This window comes from Somniosus microcephalus, chromosome 4 (assembly GCF_052327205.1).
Source record: "Somniosus microcephalus isolate GS21.2 chromosome 4, FLI_Smic_1.0, whole genome shotgun sequence".
In the NCBI taxonomy this organism is placed as follows: Eukaryota; Metazoa; Chordata; class Chondrichthyes; order Squaliformes; family Somniosidae; genus Somniosus; species Somniosus microcephalus.
Genome location: NC_140990.1, coordinates 172,594,303 through 172,617,153, shown reverse-complemented (window position 1 = coordinate 172,617,153; position 22,851 = coordinate 172,594,303). Strand labels below are relative to the sequence as shown.

At 44.7% G+C, this 22,851-nt stretch overlaps 1 protein-coding gene across 2 annotated transcripts in view; it reads left to right on the top strand.

The window, feature by feature from the left end:
• The window catches only part of LOC147119992 (partitioning defective 3 homolog B-like), a 1,739,115-nt gene that overhangs the window by 1,064,791 nt on the left and 651,473 nt on the right, over positions 1-22,851 (top strand). For both annotated transcript variants that reach the window (XM_085985464.1, XM_085985463.1), the window contains exon 16: positions 11,196-11,240. In XM_085985464.1, coding sequence (XP_085841590.1) covers positions 11,196-11,240 — 45 coding nt within the window. The remainder of the gene's footprint in view (positions 1-11,195; positions 11,241-22,851) is intronic.

The following is a 22,851-nucleotide window of genomic DNA, read 5'->3' as shown; positions in this document are numbered from 1 at the left end:
CATCACTTTTCCAGTCTGATTTTATGGCTTCTTGCTCCCTTAGCTCATTCCACAGGATTTCTGCCTATCCTGCACCACCTGCAGCATATTTTGAGAAACCACTATGTCCAATTCCAAGGCAAGGAATTGGACATGGTGGTTTCTCGGATGAGGCGCTGCAAAAGTTGTTTGAGGGGGTGACAGCTAGCATGGAGGTGTTCTTCCACTCATCTGGGAGGAAGAGGCCTGCCAAAGAAACCTCTGTGGGTACAGCTGGCAAGGGATATAAGCTCCAGATCTGTGTGCAGATTGGGAGAATGTTTGTGTATTAATGAAATGCCATCCCTGTTGGAAAGCATTAAAAGGATTTGAAGCCAAAATGTTGGCATTATGGCATCTGTTCTTTCACCTTAGGCAGCTCCACACTTGCATTGTCAGGTTGGTGGCCTGAGTGGAAGGAGGCCAGAGAGTCATGTCCATTGTCAAGGATGTCCTAGGATGGAGCCAAGGACATGTGCCAACTTGGGCAACCTATGCGAATCTGGCCAGGACAAGTTCATCCCTTGCATCCTGGGCAGCCATGCGTTCGCGTGCTGCCGCTGGTCGATACATCGGCGCTCTGACCTCCTCCTGCTCCTTCTCCTCCTCAGCTTCTTCCTCATCCTCATTTGAGGAAGGCTGGAACTGAGCCGCTTGCTCATCAGGAAGCTGCAAGCCACGTGCTGTACGATGTTGTGCAGTGTACAGCAGACCACGACCATTCTGGAGACCCTGTATGGTGTATACTGCAGGGCTCCACCTGATCGGTCAAGGCAACAGAAGCGCATCTTCAACAACCCAGTGGTTTGCTCTATGATGGACCTGGTTGAAGTGTGGCTGCCCGTTGTAGCACTCTTCAGCCTCGTTAGCTGGCCTGTTCGGCGTCATTAGCTACTTCTTCAGGGGATAGCCTTTGTCACCAAGGAGCCATCCGTTAAGCTGGTTTGGTGGATTGAAAAGCGGAGGAACACTTGAGTGCCGCAGGATGAAAGAGTCATGACAACTTCCACAGAACTTGGCGCAAACATGCAAGAACTCCTTGTGGTTACACACCAGCTGTACGTTGAGGGAGTGGAAGCCCTTTCGGTTGACAAAGATAGCTGGGTTGTGATGGGGTGCCCTAAGGGCCACATGTGTGCAGTCTATGATGTCCTGCACCATTGGCATGCCTGCCATATTTGCGAATCCAACCGAATGGACGGTTATACTTGCTTGATCCCTAGTGAACTGGATGTAATTGTGGGCCTTAGCAAAAAGGGCATCGGTAACCCTGGGTGATGCAACTGTGGGCGGCCGACTGGGAGATGCCGCTGATGTCTGCTGATGGTCCCTCGATGGAGCCTGAGGCAAAGAAGTTGAGTGCGGTGGTGACTTTAACAGCCACTGGTAAGGGGTGTCCACCCGTTTCTCTGGGTACCAGGTCTTGCTGCAGCAGGCCGCAGATCTCTCGGACAACCTCTCGCGAAAGTCTTAGCCACCTTTGGCTCTGCTGCTCACTGATGTTGTGGTAGCTCATCCTTTGTCTGTAAACCCTCTGTCGGGGGTATCTCCTGCAGCGAGGTGCCTCAATGCGCTGGTGCCTTCTGCCCTGTGCAGCATCAGGTGTCTGAGCAGGAGGTTGGAGCTCCTGCTGATGTTGCTGCTGAGCTGCCTGGTTCTGCTGCTGCCCTGGATGGTTCTCATCCTCATCTAAGGTCCATGCAGAAAGAAAATGAATGCTGCTGCAGATGCCTCCTTTGGGGAAGCGCTCATTGCAAGCAGGGAGAGGGTCTTCCAAGGCGGTCCCACATTTGATTGAGTCAAGCTGCAGCACCTCCGACTTCGGAAGGCCTTCTAAAAGTGCTCAGAGACCTTTTAACGCCAAGGTTTGGCACCTGCAAGTAATCCTTGCTGCAGTAAATGATGTCTTGTTAGACCTGCAGCAGTGAGGAGGACACCCACGAGTCAACCGGCCAGGTTTACCTGGCGTGGTTCAGGAGGTGAGTGGAACACGCCGAAATGCTGGAGAAATCACAAGGGCCTCTCAAAATAGGCTTAGAAAGGCCCTTAACGAGCATTTGAGGATGTTAAATAGCACAATGGCTAGCTGGAGGCGGGAGCATTTCCCGACCTCCAAAACCGGCACTGGCAAAATCCCGCGGAGGCGGGTTGGAGGCGGGTTCTGAACCCAACTCCTTTGAATCTGATTTCCCTGCCTTTCCCGCCTCCTCCGACGTCAGAAAATCGCCCCCTCCGTGTCCAATTTGACACAGAACTGTTTGCATGTCTACCAAATGCAGACGATAGTGTTTAGCAGGAGCTTTGCCATTGGGATTTTCTTGCTTGCAAGCCCCTAAAATTTGAATTGGTTCCCTATACTTTCAGAAGTGTCAGTGACAGCGGCACTCTTGTAAATTCCCGTATTAAAATTGCAGATTTTAAAAGAAAGAAATGGTGGCAGTAAATGTTAGGTGACGAGCAGCCACTTGACCAGAGAGAACGCAGCACAACTAGTGGCCAAACAGGGTTGTTAAGGCTGAATGCGCAAATTACATGCTGAGAGAGTCTGGGGGTAATGTAACCTAACTTGCCAGATGGGAAACCCACAGGATCGGGTGGAAGGATTGTTTTACACCCCGCCCAATATTACTTCCCACTGACTTCAACGAAGAGAAAAATCAGGCGGGGTATAAAGCCAGGTGTTGCACCCAATCCTGTCAGTTTCCCGACAGGCGGGTTAAGTTAAAATTGCCCCCAATTTAAATATTTTATTTGGTTCCCAACTTACATTTCCCCCCTATATTCTGCTCTTCCAGTAGCTCATGCTGAGCCTTTGCCCAAATGGATGGGTTGTTCAACTTACTGGTCAGGTCTCAGCCAAAGTTCTCGCATTATTTTTCCAGTGAGAGATTTGTGCGAGAGAGTAATTTGGGCCTGACCTGTTCTCCAGTTTCCCCGCCCTTGTGTGGACTGCTCGACAGCTTCTTACACATGCCGAGCTGAAACCAGCAGCTCCAATATGCAGGAAGCCAAGTGTGTGAACTGTGCCCCGACTGCTCTGTGACGCAGTATGACTGAGTTGCAACAGGTCCAATTGTTTGTTTATAACAACAGCAACAACTTGCATTGATATGGCACCTTTAATTCCATTAAAAATACCCAAGGTGCTTCACAGGAGCGTTATCAGACAATATTTGACACCGATCCACACACGGAGATATTCGGACAGGTGACCAAAAGCATGGTCGAAGTGGTAGGTAGAGAAGCAGAGAGGTTTACAGAGGGAATTCCAGAGCTTTGGCCCAGGTAGCTGAAGGCACGGCCGCCAGTGGTAAAGCGTTGAAAATCGGGGATGCACATGAGGGTAGAATTGGAGGAGTGCAGAGATCCCGGAGGGTTGTAGAGCTGGAGGAGGTTACAGAGATAGTGAGGGGCGAGACTATGGAGGGATTTGAAAACAAGAATGAGAATTTTAAATTGGAGGTGTTACCAGACCGGGAGCCGATGTAGGTCAGCGAACAGAGGAGTGACAGGTGAACGGGACTTGGTGCGAATTAGGATACGGGCAGCAGAGTTTTGGATGAGCTCAGGTTTACAGAGAGTGGATGGGCACCAATTGATAATTTATTACAGCGTGATGCAGATTTTTAAACTTTGTATTCAGTAATGTCTATGCCAATCTATAATTATGTTTTAAATTAATCATATATTTCCCACACTGCGTTAGATATGTTACCCACTCAGTTCGTGTTAACTACATGGTGGCTACATAGGTCACTGAGATAAATTTGGTTTTAATATTAATATTCTATATCAGTTTGGGTGGTTATAAGTATTTGCTGGAACTCTCTCATTTCTCTGGTTTATAAATGAGTCCCAGCACTTTACCGCGTGTAGAAATCTAAATTTACAGCAAACATTAAATAAAGGATCATTTATCATCTCTCCATGATCAGATATTCAGTCTCCAGTTGTAAGTAAATTCTCAGCTGAAGTAAATCTCTGCTACCTATGTGGTGCTGCACAGTTTGAGTTTGGCTGGTGAGGTTATGGGGAACTGTGGCTGTTTTAGTCAGTATTTTGGTGACTCCGAAAGGATTGTTGCTGCCAAGCCCTTCCACTGGCCTTGCTCTAGATCTTGTCGCTCTATGAGTCACCAAATAAATCTGCTCCTGGATTAAGATCTTTCCCAGTTGTGGTGGGATTGAGGATTAAATTTGGGGGTTATGGGTGATCTTCGAAAGTCGGCTGAACTTATTTCATAATTGGCTTTATTTAGTTTATTTTTTTCAGGGAGAATCTATACTCGGTGAATGTGACAAATTGAGGGGGGATTTTTTGGGGGGTCAATACGTTTCCTGAAACTTGGCTTTTATGCCAACAACTCTTCCTCTCCCCTCCCTTCCTCCTGGCCTTGCACAAAAAGGGGAGGTTGAGTACCCCTTTCTTAACTGCACTCCTTTTGAGCGTCCCTGATTATAATCGCTCAACCATTGGTGGCTGTGCCTTCAGCTGCCAAGGCCCTAAGCTCTGGAATTCCCTCCCTAAACCTCTCCGCCACGCTACCTCTCTTTCCTCCTTTAAGATGCTCCTTAAAATCTACCTCTTTGACCAAGCTTTTTGGTCATCTGCCCTTACAATCTCATTATGTGGCTCGTTGTCAAATTTTGTTTCATAATGCTCCTGTGAAGCGCCTTGGGATGTTTTACTACGTTAAAGGCACTATATAAATATAAGTTGTTAACAAATTCTATTTTAACCACTGCATGGGAAATGCATCAGCACAAATGTGTTGGGGAAACTGACCAAATAGCCCTAGGCCTCTTTTGTGCTGTTCCTATTCTGGGATAAGAACAGCAAATGGCAATTTGCATGAAGAGGGGAGAAAATAATGAAATGGGGATTCATAACTTTTTTTAACAATGTGATAATTGTTAATGCAATGCCAATCAACCTCTCTGGCCCAGAAATTGAACAATTTAAACTGTTCAATCTCATTCCTGCGTGTAGTAAATTGTTGTTGGAGATTTTTAAAATTTCAAATTTTAATTTTTTTTCTTGTTTTTCTTTTCTGTCTCTTTTCTCTCTCTCTCTCTTAATCCAATGTTTCACTTCCTGTACCTGATTTGACTCTAATTGACACTATTTCTTTCTCAATCCTTAAATCTCATTGGTTAAAGAGATAGACTGTTGGTACCGCAGTTCACTAAGGTCCCAGATGTCCCATTGGCCTCTCCATGCCGTTATCAGCTCACACTTCCAGCAAGTTACGGCACAAAAAAAATTTCAAGCTGAAGGGCGCAGGAAAAAAAGTCTAACTAACTGGGCATGCCGCAAGATGCCCCATTCCAGCAAGATCCAGCCCAATAATTTGATAGATGAATTTCTTTATATTTTCTTCTCCCCTCAGTTTCTCCCTTTTTATTCTCCTGAAGCTAGTGTATAGCTCCACTGGTGATGACATCTCTTTTGTACCTCTCCTAGGTGCCAAGTACACTGAAGCCACTTGATGCTCAGCTAGCTGATGTTATTTAACTCGGCACAGGGCAGAGATCAAAGATGTGACCTTTGGATTTGTATGACTTAGTCCTACTGCATGCATTGTTTGTAACTGAAGTGCAATTTAGGGGAGTCAGGTAGAACATACTTAATGCCTCCAAGTCCCGTCCTTTGCCCGCTGATCTACATTGGCTCCTGGTCCGGCAATGCCTCAAATTTAAAATTCTCGTCCTTGTGTTCAAATCCCTCCACTGCCTCGCCGCTCCCTATCTCTCTAACCTCCTCCAGCACTATGACCCTCTGAGGACTCTATGCTCCTCCAGTTCTGGCCTCTTGTGCATCTCTGATTCCCTTCACCCCACCATTGGCGGACGTGCCTTCAGCTACCTAGGCTCTAAGCTCTGGAATTCCCTTCCTAAACCTTTCTGCCTCTCTATCCTCCTTCAAGACACTCCTTAAAGCCTACTTCTTTGACCAAGCTTTTGATCATCTGCCCTAATTTCTCCTTATGTGACTCGGTGTCAAATTTTGTCTTATAATACTCCTGTGAAGCGCCTTGGGATGTTTTACTACATTAAGGGCACTATATAAATATAAGTTGTTGTTGACATAGAGTGAACGCAATGTCAGGCTTGACTTGATGGTGTCCATGGTCAAGAATCACTGTCTTGCATGAAGAATGCCATATTTCGAATACTGTGACAGTTCTGGTCTCCATATTGCAAAAAGGATACAGAGGCACTGGTGAATGTGCAAAAAAGATTCACTAGAATTATACCAGAACTGAGAGGTTATAACTGTCCGGAAAGGCTGAACAGGCTGGGGCTCTTTTCTCTGGAAGAGAGGTGACCTAAAAGAGGTCTTTAAAATTATGATGGTACAATAGATGTAGAGAAGATTTTTCGACTGCAGGGTAGTCCCAAATCTAGGATCATCATAAATATAAGATAGTCACTAATAAATCTAATAAGGAATTCAGGAAAACTTCTTTACCCAGAGTGGTTAGAATGTGGAACTTACTACCACAAAGAGTAGTTGAGGCAAATAGCCTCGATCCATTTAATGGGAAGCTAGATGGTACGTGAGGGAGAAAGGAATAGAAAGGTATGCTAATAGGGTTAGATGAAGTAGGGTGGGAGGAGACTTGTGTGGAACATCAACACCGCCATAGACCAGTTGGGCCGAATGACCTGTTTCTGTGCTGTAAATTCTATGTAATTCTATGAAAGGGGAAAGAAGACTAAAAACAATGATAACTTGGGTGACTGACTGTCGGTAAGTTCATGAGTCTGGTGTGGTTCATGAATCCAATGTGCAGTTTTAATCCTTCCTGATGCTTTCTGACAGCAGATCCCTGAGTGTTGTGTTGCAATTGCAAAACACAATTTCTCATTTAACAGTGTTAAATAACACTGCATCAAAGTGAAAATATAATCTGTGGACACTGAATCATTCATGAAGTTACCTGTTACATGCTCTGATTAACATAAATTGCTGAACTTGTTTGTTTGCATTAATATTTAAGTATGTGTGCTATACACAAGTGTAAAAGCTGAGTCTAGTTTGCCCTAAAGATTCAATTTTAGTAGATGACTGGGTGCACCTAGTTGCTGTTAGTGGTCACCTGGATCCTTTGAGGGAAGGACCAGCCTGACCCATTTGCATCCCTTCTTTTCCAATGGTGAAAATGGTCAGTAGATCACAAAGTTGACTGATAAAAAATAATTTGAGGGAAACTGTGACAGGCCCCTTTCCAGTATTATTCCTTGAATACTTGTCTTGCAGTGGAAGCACTAAGATAGTGGTCAGAAAGAGGGAAAAATTTGAGAGGTTACATTGATAGGGTGGCCAAAGGGGCATACAGGCAAAGTGTAAGAAGCATTGAGTGAGCAAGGTGATGATTGGCGTTAATGGTAAATTAGGGTAAGCATTGAGTGAGCAAGGTGATGATTGGCGTTAATGGTAAATTAGGGTTGATGGCATATGGAGCAGATAGGAGAGGGACTTGGAGACATGGTGTAATGCAAGCAGGCATTTGGGTCTGAAACTAGAGTATTAAACTTAAATAAAGGCTATTACAAAGGTATGAGGAGAGAGTTGGCTGAAGTGGACTGGGAAAGTAGATTAGAAAGTAAGACGGTAGAAAAGCAATGGCAGACATTTAAAGAGATACTTCATGACTCTCAACAAAGATATATTTCAGTGAGAAAGAAAGACTTGAAGAGAAGGATGAACCAACCATGGCTAACCAAGGAAGTTAAGGATGTTATCAAATTGAAAGAAAAGGCATACAATGTTGCAAAGATTAGTGGTAGGCCAGAAGATTGGGAAAATTTTAGAAACCAGCAAAGGATGACGAAAAAAATAATAAAGAGGGAGAAAATAGCTTATGAGAGTAAACTAGCAAGAAATATAAAAACTGACAGTAAGAGCTTCTACAAGTATATAAAAAGGAAGAGAGTAACTAAAGTAAACATTGGTCCCTTAGAGGACGAGACTGGGGAAATAATAATGGGAAACAAGGAAATGGCAGAGGCATTGAACAAATATTTTGTATCTGTCTTCACAGTAGAGGACATTAAAAACATCCCAGTAGTAGAAAATCAAGGGGCAAAAGGGAGGGAGGAACTTAAAATAATCACTATCACTAGAGAAAAAGTGCTAGGCAAACTTATGGGTCTAAAGGCTGACAAGTCCCCTGGACCTGATGGCCTGCATCCTAGGGTCTTAAAAGAAGTGGCTATAGAGATAGCGGGATGCATTGGTTGTAATCTTCCAAAATTCCCTTGACGCTGGAAAAGTCCCAGCGGATTGGAAAACCACAAATGTAACACCCTTATTCAAAAAAGGAGGGAGACAGAAAGCAGGAAACTATAAGCCAGTTAGTCTAACATCTGTCATTGGCAAAATGCTCGAACCCATTATTAAGGAAGTAGTAGCAGGGCATTTAGAAAATCATAATACAATCAAACAGAGTCAACATGGTTTTATGAAAGGGAAATCGTGTTTGACAAAATCTATTTAGCGTTCTTTGAGGAGGTAACGAGCAGGGTGGATAAAGGGGAACCAGTAGATGTAGTGTATTTCGATTTCCAAAAGGCATTTGACAAGGTGCCACATAAAAGGTTACTGCATAAGATAAGAGCTCATGGTGTTGGGAGTAATATATTAGATTGGATAGAGGATTAGTTAACTAACAGAAAACAAAGAGTCAAGATAAATGGGTAAATTTCAGGATGGGAACCTGTAACTAGTGGGGTGCCACAGGGATCAGTGCTGGGGCATCAACTATTTTCAATCTATATTAATGACTTGGATGAAGGAAGCGAGTGTATTGTAGCCAAATTTGCAGACGATAGAAAGATAGGTGGGAAAGCAAGTTGTGAGGAGGACATAAAGGGCTGGATTTTCATTGAGGAGTCGGGTAGGAGGTGGGACTACAACTTTCAGGGTTGTAGTCCCGCCTCTATCGAGTTCTAGCCAACCCACGCGATTTTGACTTGATTGACCTTGTTGAGCCCGCCCAGCAGGCTCAGCAGGCCAATTAAGGGCCACCCGGCAGCAGGTGACGTCACAGATTGATATTTCATCTGTCAAGACCTTTTGACAGATGAAATATCAGCATTTCACAGCTGTTTGAAGCTGTCAAACACTGACAATCTGTACTCTAAGTTAATTCCTTCCTCTCAGGATGATTTAGAGATCTCTCCGGAACAGAAAGCTGAATACTGCAATTTTTGACAGCTCGCAGCCATTCTGCTTTCTGTGCCGGTGAGATGAGGGTCTCCCGAGACCTGAAGGAAGGAAGGCTGTAAAGGTAAGTAAAGGTATGTAAAACTTCTTTAAACATTTTACACACACCAAACACACTTACCTTTGCACTTATGCACCCATCACTCACCTGAACACCGGACATCTCGACCCCTCCAAGCCGTTAATCCCGACGGTCCGCCTCCTCTAACTTGGCGTGGTTTGGAGCCATCGGGAATCCCACACTTTAACATTAAAAATAGGGATTAGGCTAAAAACTGCCTGTTAACTACCTGTTAACAGGCAGTTAATTGGCACTAATCCCCTTCCCGCCTCGGGGAGGCTGGTCCCAGTGCGGGGCGTGTATCCACCTCCTTTGAAACTGGCATGGAGGCGGGTTGGGGCGGGATGGGTTCGTGCCCCCCGATTTCAGGATTTTAACCCCCCCCACGCCTCCAATCCCGCCTCCACGGCCCAATGAAAATCCAGCCCAAAGAGTCTGCAAAGGGATATAGATAGGTTGAGTGAGTGGGCAAGAATTTGGCAGATGGAGTATAATGTGGGAAAATGAGAAGTTATCCACTTTGGTAGGAAGAATAGAAAGAAAAATATTATTTAAATGGAGAAAGACTACAGAATGCGGTGGTACAGAAGGATTTGGATGTCCTCGTATATGAAACGCACAAAGTTAACATGCAGGTGCAGCATGTAATTAGGAAGGCAAATGGAATGTTGGCCTTTATTTCAAGGGGGATGGAGTATAAAAGTAGGGAAGTCTTGCTACAACTGTATAGGGTGCTGGTGAGACCACACCTAGAGTACTGCGTACAGTTTTGGTCACCTTATTTAAGGAGGAATATACTTGCATTGGAGGCAGTTCAGAGAAGGTTCACTAGGTCGATTCCTGGGATGGAAGAGTTGTCTTATGAGGAAAGGTTGAGCAGGTTGGACCTATACTCATCTGAGTTTAGAAGAATGAGAGGGGATCTTATTGAAACATATAAGATTCTGAGGGGGTTGGACAGGGTAGATGCTGAGAGAATGTTTCCCCTCGTGGGGGAATCTAGAACGAGGAGGCATAGTCTCAGAATAAGGGGTCGCCCATTTAAGATGGCGATGAGGAGGAATTTCTTCTCTGAGGGTCGTGAATCTTTGGAATTCTTTACCCCAGACAGCTGTGGAAGCTGAGTCTTTGAATATATTCAAGGCTGAGATAGATTTTTGAGCAACAGGGGAATCGAGGGTTATGGGGAATGGCCAGGAAAATGGAGTTGAGGCCAAAATCGGATCAGCCATGATCTCATTAAATGATGGAGCAGGCTCAAGGGGCCAAATGGCCTGCTCCTGCTCCTATTTCATATTCTTATGGCCTTCGTGTCTCAAATAAGAACATTAGAATGGAGGGGCGGTATCAGAATATGAAGATAAGAAAGACTTACATTTATATAGCGCCTTTCACGACCTCAGGATGTCCCAACACACTTTACAGCCAATTAAGTACATTTTTTGAAGTGTAGTCACTGCTGTAATGTAGGAAACGTGACGGCTAAAATTGCAGACAGCAAGGTCCCACATACAGAAACGTGGTAGACCAGATAATTTGTTTTTTAGTGATGTTAGTTGAGGGATAAATATTGGCCAGGACACTGGGGAGAACTCCCCTGCTCTTCTTCGAAATAGTGCCACGGGACCATTTACATCCTCCTGAAAATGTAGACGGGGCCTCGGTTTAGCATCTCATTCGAAGGATGGCACCTCCAACAGTGCAGCACTCCCTCAGTACTGCACTAGTGTCAGCCTAGATTTTGTGCTCAAGTCTCAGTGTGGGACTTGAACCCACAACCTTCTGACTCAGAGGCGAGAGTGCTACCCACTAAGCCACGGCTGAAGGGAAAAGTAGAAGGTGTTTCGAGGGAATTTTAAAAATGATTTTTCTTTGTGTGTTCCAGTGGCAGATGAAAGCAACGTTGGATCTCTGGCAATGCACCAATACGGTAAGATGTTGGAAGGTTTGTCGTGCAGTAATTCGTTCCCATCAGTTCAATCTTTAGTTTACGCTCCATTCACTCGAAATCAGCCTGATTTATTTCCCTACTTCAATTTTTTTTTAATGTTGTGAAATATTTTCTGTTTCCCATAAAATCTGTTGTGCAAGCTGAACCTCCAGTCAGATTTTTTCCCTTAATATTGAGGCAGAGAATCTTGTAGCACAGCAGCAGGCCATTCAGCCCATCGTGTCTGTACTGGCTCTTTGAAAGAGCTATCTAGTTAGTCCCACACTCCTGCTCTTTCCCCATAGCTCTGCAAATTTTTCCTTTTTTACGTCCCTGAAAACCCCCTGGTTCACTATAAACACAAATAAAAATAGCATAAAAATCATGTTTTTTACCATATTCCTAAATGAATGGAGCGGCTGTAGGGCATTCTGGAGGGGGAGGGTGAACAGCCAGTTGACATGGTGCATATAGGTACCAACGGTATAGGTAAAAACTGGGATGAGGTGCTAAAAGATGAATATAGGGAGTTAGGAGGTAAATTAAAAAATAGGACCTTCGTAGCGAGAGGGTTTGAGTACAGGAACAAGGATGTCTTGCTACAGTTATACAGGGCCTTGGTCAGACCACATCTGGAGTATTGTGTGCAGTTTTGGTCGCCTTATCTGAGGAAGGATGTTCTTGCCATGGAAGGAGTTCAGCAAAGATTCACCAGGCTGATACCTGGGATGGCAGGAATGACGCATGAGGAGAGATTGGGTCGATTGGGCTTATACTCGCTGGAGTTTAGAAGAATGAGAGGGGATCTCATTGAAACTTATAAAATTCTAACAGGACTGGACAGACTAGATGCAGGAAGGATGTTCCCGATGGTCGGGGAGTCCAGAACCAGGGGTCACAGTCTAAGGATAAGGGGTAAGCCATTTAGCACAGAAATGAGGAGGAATCTCTTCACCCAGAGAGTGGTGAACCTGTGGAATTCTCTACCACAGAAGGCAGTAGAGGCCAATTCATTAAATATATTCAAGAAGGAGTTGGATATATTTCTTAAGGCTAAAGGGATCAAGGGATATGGGGAGGAAGCAGGGACAGAGTACTGAATTTGGATGATCAGCCATGATCGCATCGAATGGCGGAGCAGGCTCGAGGGGCCGAATGACCTACTCCTGCTCCTATCTTCTATGTTTCTATGACCTCAAAGGTAGTAATCTCTGGAATGCTACCAGAGCTACATGCTAGTCAGAGTAGTCATAGAAGGATATTTCAGATGAATACGTAGCAAGAGGAATGGTGCAAGGGGGAGGGATTCAAATTCCTGGGACATTGGAACCGGTTCTGGGGGAGATGGGACCACTACAAACTGGACGGTTTGCACCTGGGCAGGACCGGGACCGATGTCTTAGGGGGAGTGTTTGCTAGTGCTGTTGGGGAGGGTTTAAACTAAAATGGCAGAAGGTTGGGAAGCTGTGCCGGGAGACAGAGGAAAGGGAAGCAAGGATAGAAGCAAAGGACAGGAAGGAGAAAAGCAAAAGTGGCAGTCAGAGAAATCAAGGGTTTAAATCAAACATGGCCGCAGTAAATAATAATTCTAAAAGGTCTAAGAGTGTTAAAAAAACAAGCCTGAAGGCTTTGTGTCTTAATGCGAAGAGCATTCGTAATAAGGTGGATGAATTCGCTGCACAAATAGATGTAAACGGATATGATATAATTGGGATTACGGAGATATGGCTCCAGGGTGACCAAGGCTAGGAATTCAACATCCAGGGGTATTCAATATTCAGGAAAGACAGGCAAAAGAAAAAGGAGGTGGGGTAGCATTGCTAGTTAAAGAGGAGATTAACACAATAGTAAGGAATGATATTAGCTCTGATGATGTGGAATCTGTATGGGTAGAGCTGAGAAATACCATGGGGCAAAAAACGTTAGTGGGAGTTGTATACAGACTCCCAAACAGTAATGCTGAGGTTGGGGATGGCATTAAACGGGAAATTAGAGACACGTGCAATAAGGGCACAGCAGTTATCATGGGTGACTTTAATATACATATAGATTGGGCTAACCAAAGTAGTAACAATACTGTGGAGGAGGAATTCCTGGAGTGTATATGGGATGGTTTCCTGGACCAATATGTCGCGGAACCAACTAGAGATCAGGCCATCTTAGACTGGGTATTATGTAATGAGAAAGGATTAATTAGCAATCTTGTTGTGCGAGGCCCCTTGGGGCGGAGCGATCATAATATGATAGAATTCTTCATTAAGATGGAGAGTGAAGTATTTGACTCAGAGACTAGGGTCCTGAATTTAAATAAAGGAAACTACAATGGTATGAGCCGCGAGTTGGCTAGGATGGATTGGGGAACGTTACTTAAAGGGTTGATGGTGGATAGGCAATGGCAAACATTTAAAGATCGCATGGATGAACTACAGAATTTGTTCATCCCTGTTTGGCATAAAAATAAAACAAAGAAGGTGACTCAACCGTGGCTAACAAGGGAAATTAGGGATAGCATAAGATCCAAGGAGAGGACATATAAATTGGCCAGAAAAAGCAGCAAACCTGAGGATTGGGAGCAGTTTAGGATTCAGCAAAGCAGGACAAAGGGATTAATTAAGAGGGGGAAAATAGAGTATGAGATTAAGCTTGCAGGTAACATAAAAACTGACTGTAAAAGCTTCTATAGATATGTGAAGAGAAAAAAATGGGTGAAGTCAAGCTTAGGTCCCTTGCAGTCAGAATCAGGGGAATTTATAATGGGGAACAAAGAAATGGCTGACCAATTAAATACATACTGTGGTTCTGTCTTCACAAAGGAGGACACAAATAACCTCCCAGAGATGTCAGGGAACATAGGGTCTAATGAGAGGGAGGAACTGATTGGCACTAGATTGGGAGAAGGGGAAGTGCAAAGAGACCTGGGTGTTCTTGTGCACCAGTCGCTGAAGGTAAGCATGCAGGTGCAGCAGGCGGTTAAGAAGGCAAATGGTATGTTGGCCTTCATAGCGAGAGGATTTGAGTACAGGTGCAAGGATGTCTTGCTGCAGTTGTACAGGGCCTTGGTGAGACCACACCTTGAGTATTGTGTGCATTTTTGGTCGCCTTATCTGTGGAAGGATTTTCTTGCCATGGAGGGAGTGCAGCGAAGATTCACCAGACTGATACCTGGGATGGCAGGAATGACGTATGAGGAGAGATTGTGTCGATTGGGCTTATATTCGCTGGAGTTTAGAAAAATGATAGGGGATCTCATTGAAACTTATAAAATTCTAACAGGACTAGACAGACTAGATGCAGGAAGGATGTTCCCGATGGCGGGGGAGTCCAGAACCAGGGGTCACAGTCTAAGAATAAGGGGTAAGCCATTTAGGACAGAGATGAGGAGGAATTTCTTCACCCAGAGAGTGGTGAACCTGTGGAGTTCTCTACCACAAAAGGCAATTGAGGCAAATTCATTAAATATATTCAAGAAGGTGTTAGATATATTACTTAAGGCTAAAGGGATCAAGGGATATGGGGAGAAAGCAGGGACAGGGTTCTGAATTTGGATGATCAGCCATGATCTCATTAAATGGCGGTGGAGGCTCGAGGGGCCGAATGGCCTACTCCTGCTCCTATCTTCAAAAAAAACCACGGATACGCGAATTTCACGGCCGTGGATGACAAAAATTGTCGCAGAGGGGAAACCGCGAATACCTGAAATCGGCGTATGGCAAACCAGTGATTGGTGAGGGATCCCTGTTTATATCCAATTCGCTTTTGAAAGTTACTATTGAATCTGCTTCCATCGACCTTTCAGGCAGTGCATTCCAGATTGCGTAAAAAAAAAAAAAAAATCTCCTTATTTCCATTCCCTGGTTCTTTTGCCAATTAACTTACATCTGTGCCCAAGATCCCATGTGCTTCTTTCAACAGCCTTATCAATTTGTCATGCCACCTTCAACGATTTGTGTATGTGAACCCCAATAATTTAACTGTTTTGTCTTTTGAGGGGAGGACAATGCAAGCGTGAAAAAGGGATGCATCTTTTAGTCCGGATCTTACAGTACATAAGCCCTCCTTCTGCAGATGATTGCACCATCTCTTGTGGTGTTGCTCCTTGTTGTGGCATCATTGCTGATTTTATTCTGTTCTGTTTGAGCACCTGTTAGGTGGTTATTTTCTTGGTGCCAAAATCTGCGCCCACTCCGTGTCTGTCTTGTTTGCTAATAAGAGCAGTGTCACACCAACCTTCCTGAGATTATCTGGCAGGTTAATAACGTGAGAGGATAGCTCAGTGACGTAACTTGTATTTTATCACGTCTGCTGTGGAAAAAAATGATTCATTTCATTCTAGATTATTCCCTTCCCTGCACGTTCCTCAAGGAAATAGAAAAATCGTTTGCAAAAAAATAAAATCTGCAGTAGAACAAACTTCCCGTGGTGATCGACATGGGGATGAAGCAGCTGAGGTTTTGGAGCAGGCTGTTTTTAGGAACTGATCCTGCCACAAACTCCCCATCGAGGCAGTAATATCCATTTAATAGCGCATCACGTTGCGACCCATATTCCCCATTCTCATCAGTGCACAGCGTAATCTATCAAAGGGACATCACTGTCCCTATAACTTTGTTAGGCAAGCTTTTTTTGTTTTTAATCTATTTATAAGCGCACATCATGTTGTGTTGCTTGTGGGTAATGCCAAAATGATTCTCGACTTCCAGAACAGAGCGATTAAAATTCCCTGCCCAAAAAGGGTGTTGATGCTCTTGTAATTATTAGCTCCTGACTGGAATCTAGCCAGCATAAGTGTCCTAACCTCTACCTGTCCTGTTTTGCAAATATAAAAACTCACTTTGTCAAACAGTTTTTTTTTGTGTTGCATACTTCATATCATATAAATGATTAACGCCTGATTTATTTGCAAAGTTAAAATCATAATGGGCTGGAGCGTGGCATCTCGCAGCAAGCTCCGTTAAGTCGACTTATTTCCGCACCCTTCAGCTCATCATTTTTTTGCGCCGCAACTTATTGGAAGTGCGAGCTGGTAATGGCGCAGAGAGGGCAACAGAGCATCTGGGATCTCAGTGAACGACAGGACTAATAGTGTATTTCCTTAACCAATGAGATTTAAGGAATGAGAAAGAAACAGGAGGAGTGCAGACATCTCGGAGGGTTGTAGGGCTGGAGGAGGTTACATAGATAGGGAGGGGCAAGGCCATGGAGCGATTTGAAAAGAAGGATGAATATTTTAAAATCGAAGCATTGTTGGACCTGGAGTCAATGTAGGTCAGCAGGGGTGATGGGTGAACGGGACTTGGTGTGAGTTAGGATACGGGCAGCCGAGTTTTGGATGAGTTCAGGTTTATGGAGGGTGCAGAGTGGGAGGCCGTCCAGGAGAGCATTAGAATTGTTGAGTCTAGAGGTAACAAAGGCCTGGATACAGAGTGACCAGAGCAATTCTTGTCCCATAGTTTGTGATGCTCACATGGGAAAAGGAACTCGAAATGGAAGAGTGAGGTTCACTTTCTGAGTGGGGTGGCGGGATGGAGGGAGCAAAAGCTATTCAACTGAATTCAATATTATTCAACGACTGAACTTCCAGCCCAGAATAATATCTTGGAGCCACAGTTAATCAGTGAATAGTCCATGATAATTTCACTCTTCATATTATATTCAAGCTTGTTTGTGAGGGACATTTTATTTTGTTCTGCCTGGGTGATTTCAGGAAATGGAACTCCACTTCTTGTATATAGTTATTTCATAATGATGAACATAGCAATTCCTGGCTGTCAGATATAATGTAAGTATAAGATAGTCACCAATAAATCCAATAAGGAGAAACTTCTTCACCCAAAGAGTGGTGAGAATGTGGAACTCGCTACCACAGGAAGTAGTTGAGGCAGATAGCATGGATGCACTTAAGGGGAAGCTAGATAAGTACATGAGGGAGTAAGGAATAGAAGGATATGCTGATAGGGTGAGATGAAGTAATGAGGGAGGAGGCTCGAATGGAGCATAAACACCAGCATAGACCTGTTGGGCCGAATGGCTGTAAAATTCTATGTAACTGCAGACTATTTCTCAGTGCACTTGCATCGATGACTTTGCTTTTCAGTTTTACCCTTCAATATACATTTTTACATTTGCCGGGCTCTGCTTTGGAGCTTGGCATTCTATCCATCTCATGGTGAGAACACTGTGATCCCACGGACACGCCAGGATGACACATGCCAAGACGGGGGGAATCCCCTTGCAGCACATCTGTTCAGTAGCATTGCTGGCAGTGTGTTTAGTCCATTTAGGGATCCAGCACTGGAACCTCTGTCCGCCAAGCACTTCATAGTGTTGTTAGCGTTCAATGGAACTGACCTGTAGAGTCCTTCAGTGAGAGTCGTAGTGTACGATTTTCAGAAATCCATTTACCCCAGAGACACTGAATGTGTTAAAAATAAAGAATGGCACAGCTGGAAACCATAAGAATTACAAATGTATTTGTTGTTTTACATTAGCCAGTGTATTTTTTTTTATATGTTGAAGAAAACTGAAAGCTAGGAGGAATATCTCTGCAATTTAATCGTGTATGTTCAGGTGAGGTTCATTACCCGCGCTGAAGCTTCACTCTTGCAGATTACAATGCCATCTGAACCCACTTCAATTAGATTACAGCCTTGTAATTCACTCCCTGCTGCCATCCATTCTGTATTTTCTAGAAATACGTCTTGTTAGGGAAACCTAAAAGAATTGGAATTAGATCAGTATGTGAGCAGCAGCTGGATTCAGTTACCCAATCCATCCCTGCAAGCGAAGAGCGGTGTTATTAATGCCGGTGATTCCTCCAGTTTCCCTGTGATAGATTAGACCTTAATGTTTGGCAGCGTGCATGCGGAATGCAGTCGTTCAGGAGATGGCAAGAGCCTCATGTTCAGCAGTTCCAGCTGTTTTTTTTGATGCGCTTCTACACTTTGACGGCCTTTTTCCTTGTTGGAAACTCATTTATTCTTTGCTTCCAGATTAACTGTTGCACATTTTTATTAACAGAAAACTGCACCTCATTAAGGCACACAGCCTTTCTTCCAGCAGCTGTACATTTTTTCAGATGTCGAACTGTGACAAATCTGCCAATTTATTTCAGTTATTTTGGCTTTCTTAAAGGGATACTGATGGTGGTGAAATGTGTTGTTGATTTAGCATGGCAGCTGACTTGACAAAGAGTTTTAGTGGAATTTGTTTCAGAGCAGGCTCTTCTAAAGAATGAGCCTGGTTTGAAAGTTCCTCAATACAGTGATCTTCGCCCCTTTCAATTTAGAACTGAAAGCAAGCGAGCAAACCAGGCACACCAGTGGTTTTATGGTTTGGGCTTTGAACCCGCAGTTCAAATGCAAGAGTTCAGGTCCCAGCCTCACCTGATGTTTGAAATTACAACCTGTCCTCGGGCAATTATAGCCGGGGATGCTGATAGCAGCAGAATGCTCCTGTTGGGTTGAATGGGAAAGTTGGTCAGGAGCACTCTTGCTTTCCTGCGACTGGCCCCCTTGTCCATGGTCAGTAACACAACAGAAAGAAAAACTGACATGTATAGCTATGTATTTATTTAGCGTCATTAACAACCTCAGGACGCCCCCAAGCGCTTTGCAGCCAATGAATATTGCACAGTGTTCAGTTCCATTCGCAATTCCTCAGATAATGAAGCAGTCCGTGCCCACATGCAACAAGACCTGGACAACATTCAGGCGTGGGCTGAAAAGTGGCAAGTATCCATCACACCACACAAGTGCCAGGCAATGACTCTCCAACAAAAAAGAGTCCAGCCACCTCCCCTTGATATTCAGTGGCATTATCATTGTCTAATCGTCCACCATCAACATCCTGGGGATCACCATTGACCAGAAGCTTAACTAGACCAGACATATCAATAGTGTGGCTACAAGAGCAGGTCAGAAGCTGGGTATTCTGGAGCGAGTGATACATTTTCTGACTCCTCAAAGCATATCCACCATCTACAAGGCACAATTCGGGAGTGTGTTGGAATACTCTCCACTTGCCTGGATGAGTGCAGCTCCCAACAACACTCAAGAAGCTCGACACCATCCAGGACAAAGCAGCCTGCTTGATCGGCACCCCATCCGCCACCTTAAGCATTCACTCCCTCCACCACCGGCGTACCGTGGCTGCAGTGTGTACCATCTACAAGATGCACTGCAGCAACTCACCAAGGCTTCTTTGACAGCACCTCCCAAACCCGTGACCTCTACCAATTAAAAGGATAAGGCCAGCGGGTGCATGGGAATACCATCACCTGCAAGTTCCCCTCCAAGTTGCACAACATCCTGACTTGGAAATATATTGCCATTCCTGCATGGTTGGACTCTCAGGAGCAGGAGGAAGAAGACGGGAGGAGGTAACCCAGGCAGCCCCTTTCTGGCCAGGCTGTCCGTGACCAACTCATCCGGCTATGATACCAGGAAACGCAACCCCAATTCCACATTCATCAACAGTGCCACACCTTACCTTCCCTGTGGCTGACCATCACAGCGTCCATTTGGCCACAGTGCAAAAATAAAAGCCACCACAAAATAAACATTCCAAACCAAATTTATAAATCAAGCCATGCCATTTTGCATACAAATGTAAACTAATCACCCTTCTGCATTCCCTTCATGCCTGTCTTCCATGTGCCTTTGCCTGTCCTAGTGCTCCTATGCAGTGCTACCCCAGTGGCTGCAGCATGGCTGGTGGAAGACTGCTGACTTTTAGTGGAGGAGACTGCAGATGGCTTTGAAGGATGACCTTGATCAGCCCTGGGTCTAGAAGGCCCAGCTTCGGACTGCACCATCTCAGCATGGGTGGCAGCAGTCTGGGCTGGCTGGCTGACGGCCAACAGCAAGGGCACTGGCGGAGTGGCAGGGGTGGGAGGATGAATGCTTGCATCCTGAGAGAGGACATTCCATTGAGAAATAAAAACTACGGGAAAAGGGATCCATCTGTGACTAACTAAAGAAGTTAAGGATAGTATTAGATTAAAAGAAGAGGCTTTTTTTTATTTGTTCCTGGGATATGGGCATCGCTGGCATGATTAGCATTTATTGCCTATTCCTAATTGCCCTTGAGAAGGTAATGGTGAGTTGCCTTCTTGAACCGCTGCAGTCCTTGCTGTGAAGGTACTTCCGCAATGCTGTTAGGGAGGGAGTTCCAGGATTTTGACCCAGCGACGATGAAGGAGCGGCAATATATTTCCAAGGCAAGATGGTGTGCAACTTGGTGGGGAACTTGCAGGTAATGGTGTTCCCATGCGCCTGCTGCCCTTGTCCTTCTAGGTGGTAGAGGTCGCGGGTTTGGGAGGTGCTACCGAAGAATCCTTGGTGAGTTGCTGCAGTGCATCTTGTAGATGGTACACTGCAGCCACGGTGGAGGGAGTGAATGTTTACGGTGGAGGATGGGGTGCCAATCAAGCAGGCTGCTTTGTCATGGATGGTGTTGAGCTTCTTGAGTGTTGTTGGAGCTGCACTCATCCAGGCAAGTGCAGAGTATTCCATCACACTCATGACTTGTGCTTTGTAGATGGTGGAAAGGCATTGGGGAGTCAGGAGGTGAGACACTCGCCGCAGAATATCCAGCCTCTGACCCACTCTTGTTGCCACAGTATTTATGGTCCAATTAAGTTTCTGGTCAATGGTGACCCCCAGGATGTTGATGGTGGAGGATTCGGCGATGGTAATGCCGTTGAATGTTAGACTCTCGCTTGTTGAGATGGTCATTGCCTGGCACTTGTGTGGCGCGAATATTACTTGCCACTTATCAGCCCAAGCCTGAATGTTGTCCAGGTCTTGCTGCATGCGGGCATGGACTGCTTCATTATCTGAGGAGTTGCGAATGGAACTGAACACTGTGCAATCTTCAGCGAACATCCCCACTTCTGACCTTGTGATGGAGGGAAGCAGCTGAAGATGGTTGGGCCTAGGACACTGCCCTGAGGAACTCCTGCAGTGATATCATGGGGCTTATAATGTTGCGAAGACTAGTAGTAAGTCTGAAGATTGGGAGAGCTTTAGAAACCAGCAAAGGATGACCAAAAAATTGATAAAAAAGGGAGAAAATAGTATGAGGTTAAATTAGCAAGAAATATAACAACAGATTGTAAGAGCTTCTACAAGTATGTAAAAAGGAAGAGAGGCAAAAGCAAGCGTTGGTCCCTTAGAGGCTGAGTTAGGAGAAATTATATTGGAGAACAAGGAAACGGCAGAGACTTTAAACAAATATTTTTTATCTGTCTTCTCTGAAGAAGACACACTAAGTGTACCAAAAATAGTGGAGAACCAAGGAGTGAGGAACTTAAAGTAATTAATATCAGTAGAGAAAAAGTACTTGGGAAACTAATGGGACTAAAAGTCAACAAATCATCTGGACTTGATGGCTTACATCCTAGGGTTCTAAAAGAGGTAGCTGCAGAGATAGTGGATACATTGGTTGTGATCTTCCAAAATTCCCTAGATTCAGGAACAGTCCCAGTGGATTGAAAGGTAGCAAATATAACATCGCTATTCAGGAAAGGAGGGAGAGAGAAAACAGGGAACTACAGGCCAGTTAGCCTGACATTAGTCATCGGGAAAATGCTGGAATCCATTACAGGAAACTTTGTGCTATCCGGAAGTTGAATGTCCGGCAACTTTGATCTAACGGCAGAAATCAGCAGCCGTTTTGGTTAGGTGTTTTTTTTTCTCCTAGCATTCTTTTCACAGGCATGCTCTGGAAAGTGTCTTTGTCGCTTAGCAACAGCTTCAGAGACGCTTCCAAGCTACTGGGCCGAGTGTTTACAAGCTGTTGCTGAGCAACAGTGTTTGTGGTCAGACACGGCAGGCTCTAGAAAGCGTCTCTGTATCTTAGCAACAGCTTCAGAGACGCTTCCAAGCCACGGGCCGAGTGTTTACAAGCTGTTGCTGAGCAACAGTGTTTGTGGTCAGATACTGCGATGAAAAGCTCCTATCTGATAACATTGACGCTGGTCTATCCGGAGCTTTTAAAAAAACGGCAGTAGCTCGGTCCCATGGGTGCCGGATAGCACAAAGTTTCCTGTATTAAGAAAGTGGTAACAGGACACTTAGAAAATCATAATATGGTTAGACAGAGTCAACATGGTTTTATGAAAGGTAAATCGTGTTTGACAAATTTATTAGAGTTTTTTGAGGATGTAACCAGCAAAGTAAATAAAGGGGAACCAGTGGATGTAGTATATTTGGATTTTCAAATGGCGTTCGATACGGTGCCACATAAAGGGTTGTTATGCAAGAAAAGGGCTCATGGGGTTGGGGGTAACGTATTAGCATGAATAGAGGATTGGTTAATGGACAGAAAGCAGAGAGTTGGGATAAACGGGTCATTTTCAGATTGGCAGGCTGTAACTAGTGGGGTGCCGCAAGGATCAGTGTTGGGCCTCAGCTATTCACAATCTATATTAATGACTTAGATGAAGGGACCAAGTGTAATGTATTCAAGTTTGCTGATGATACGAAGCTAGGTGGGCAAGTAAGCTGTGAGGAGCCTGAAAGGGATATAGACAGGTTAAGTGAGTGAGCAATAAGGGGGCAGATGGAGTATAATGTGGGGAAATGTGAGGTTATTCACTTTGGTAAGAAGA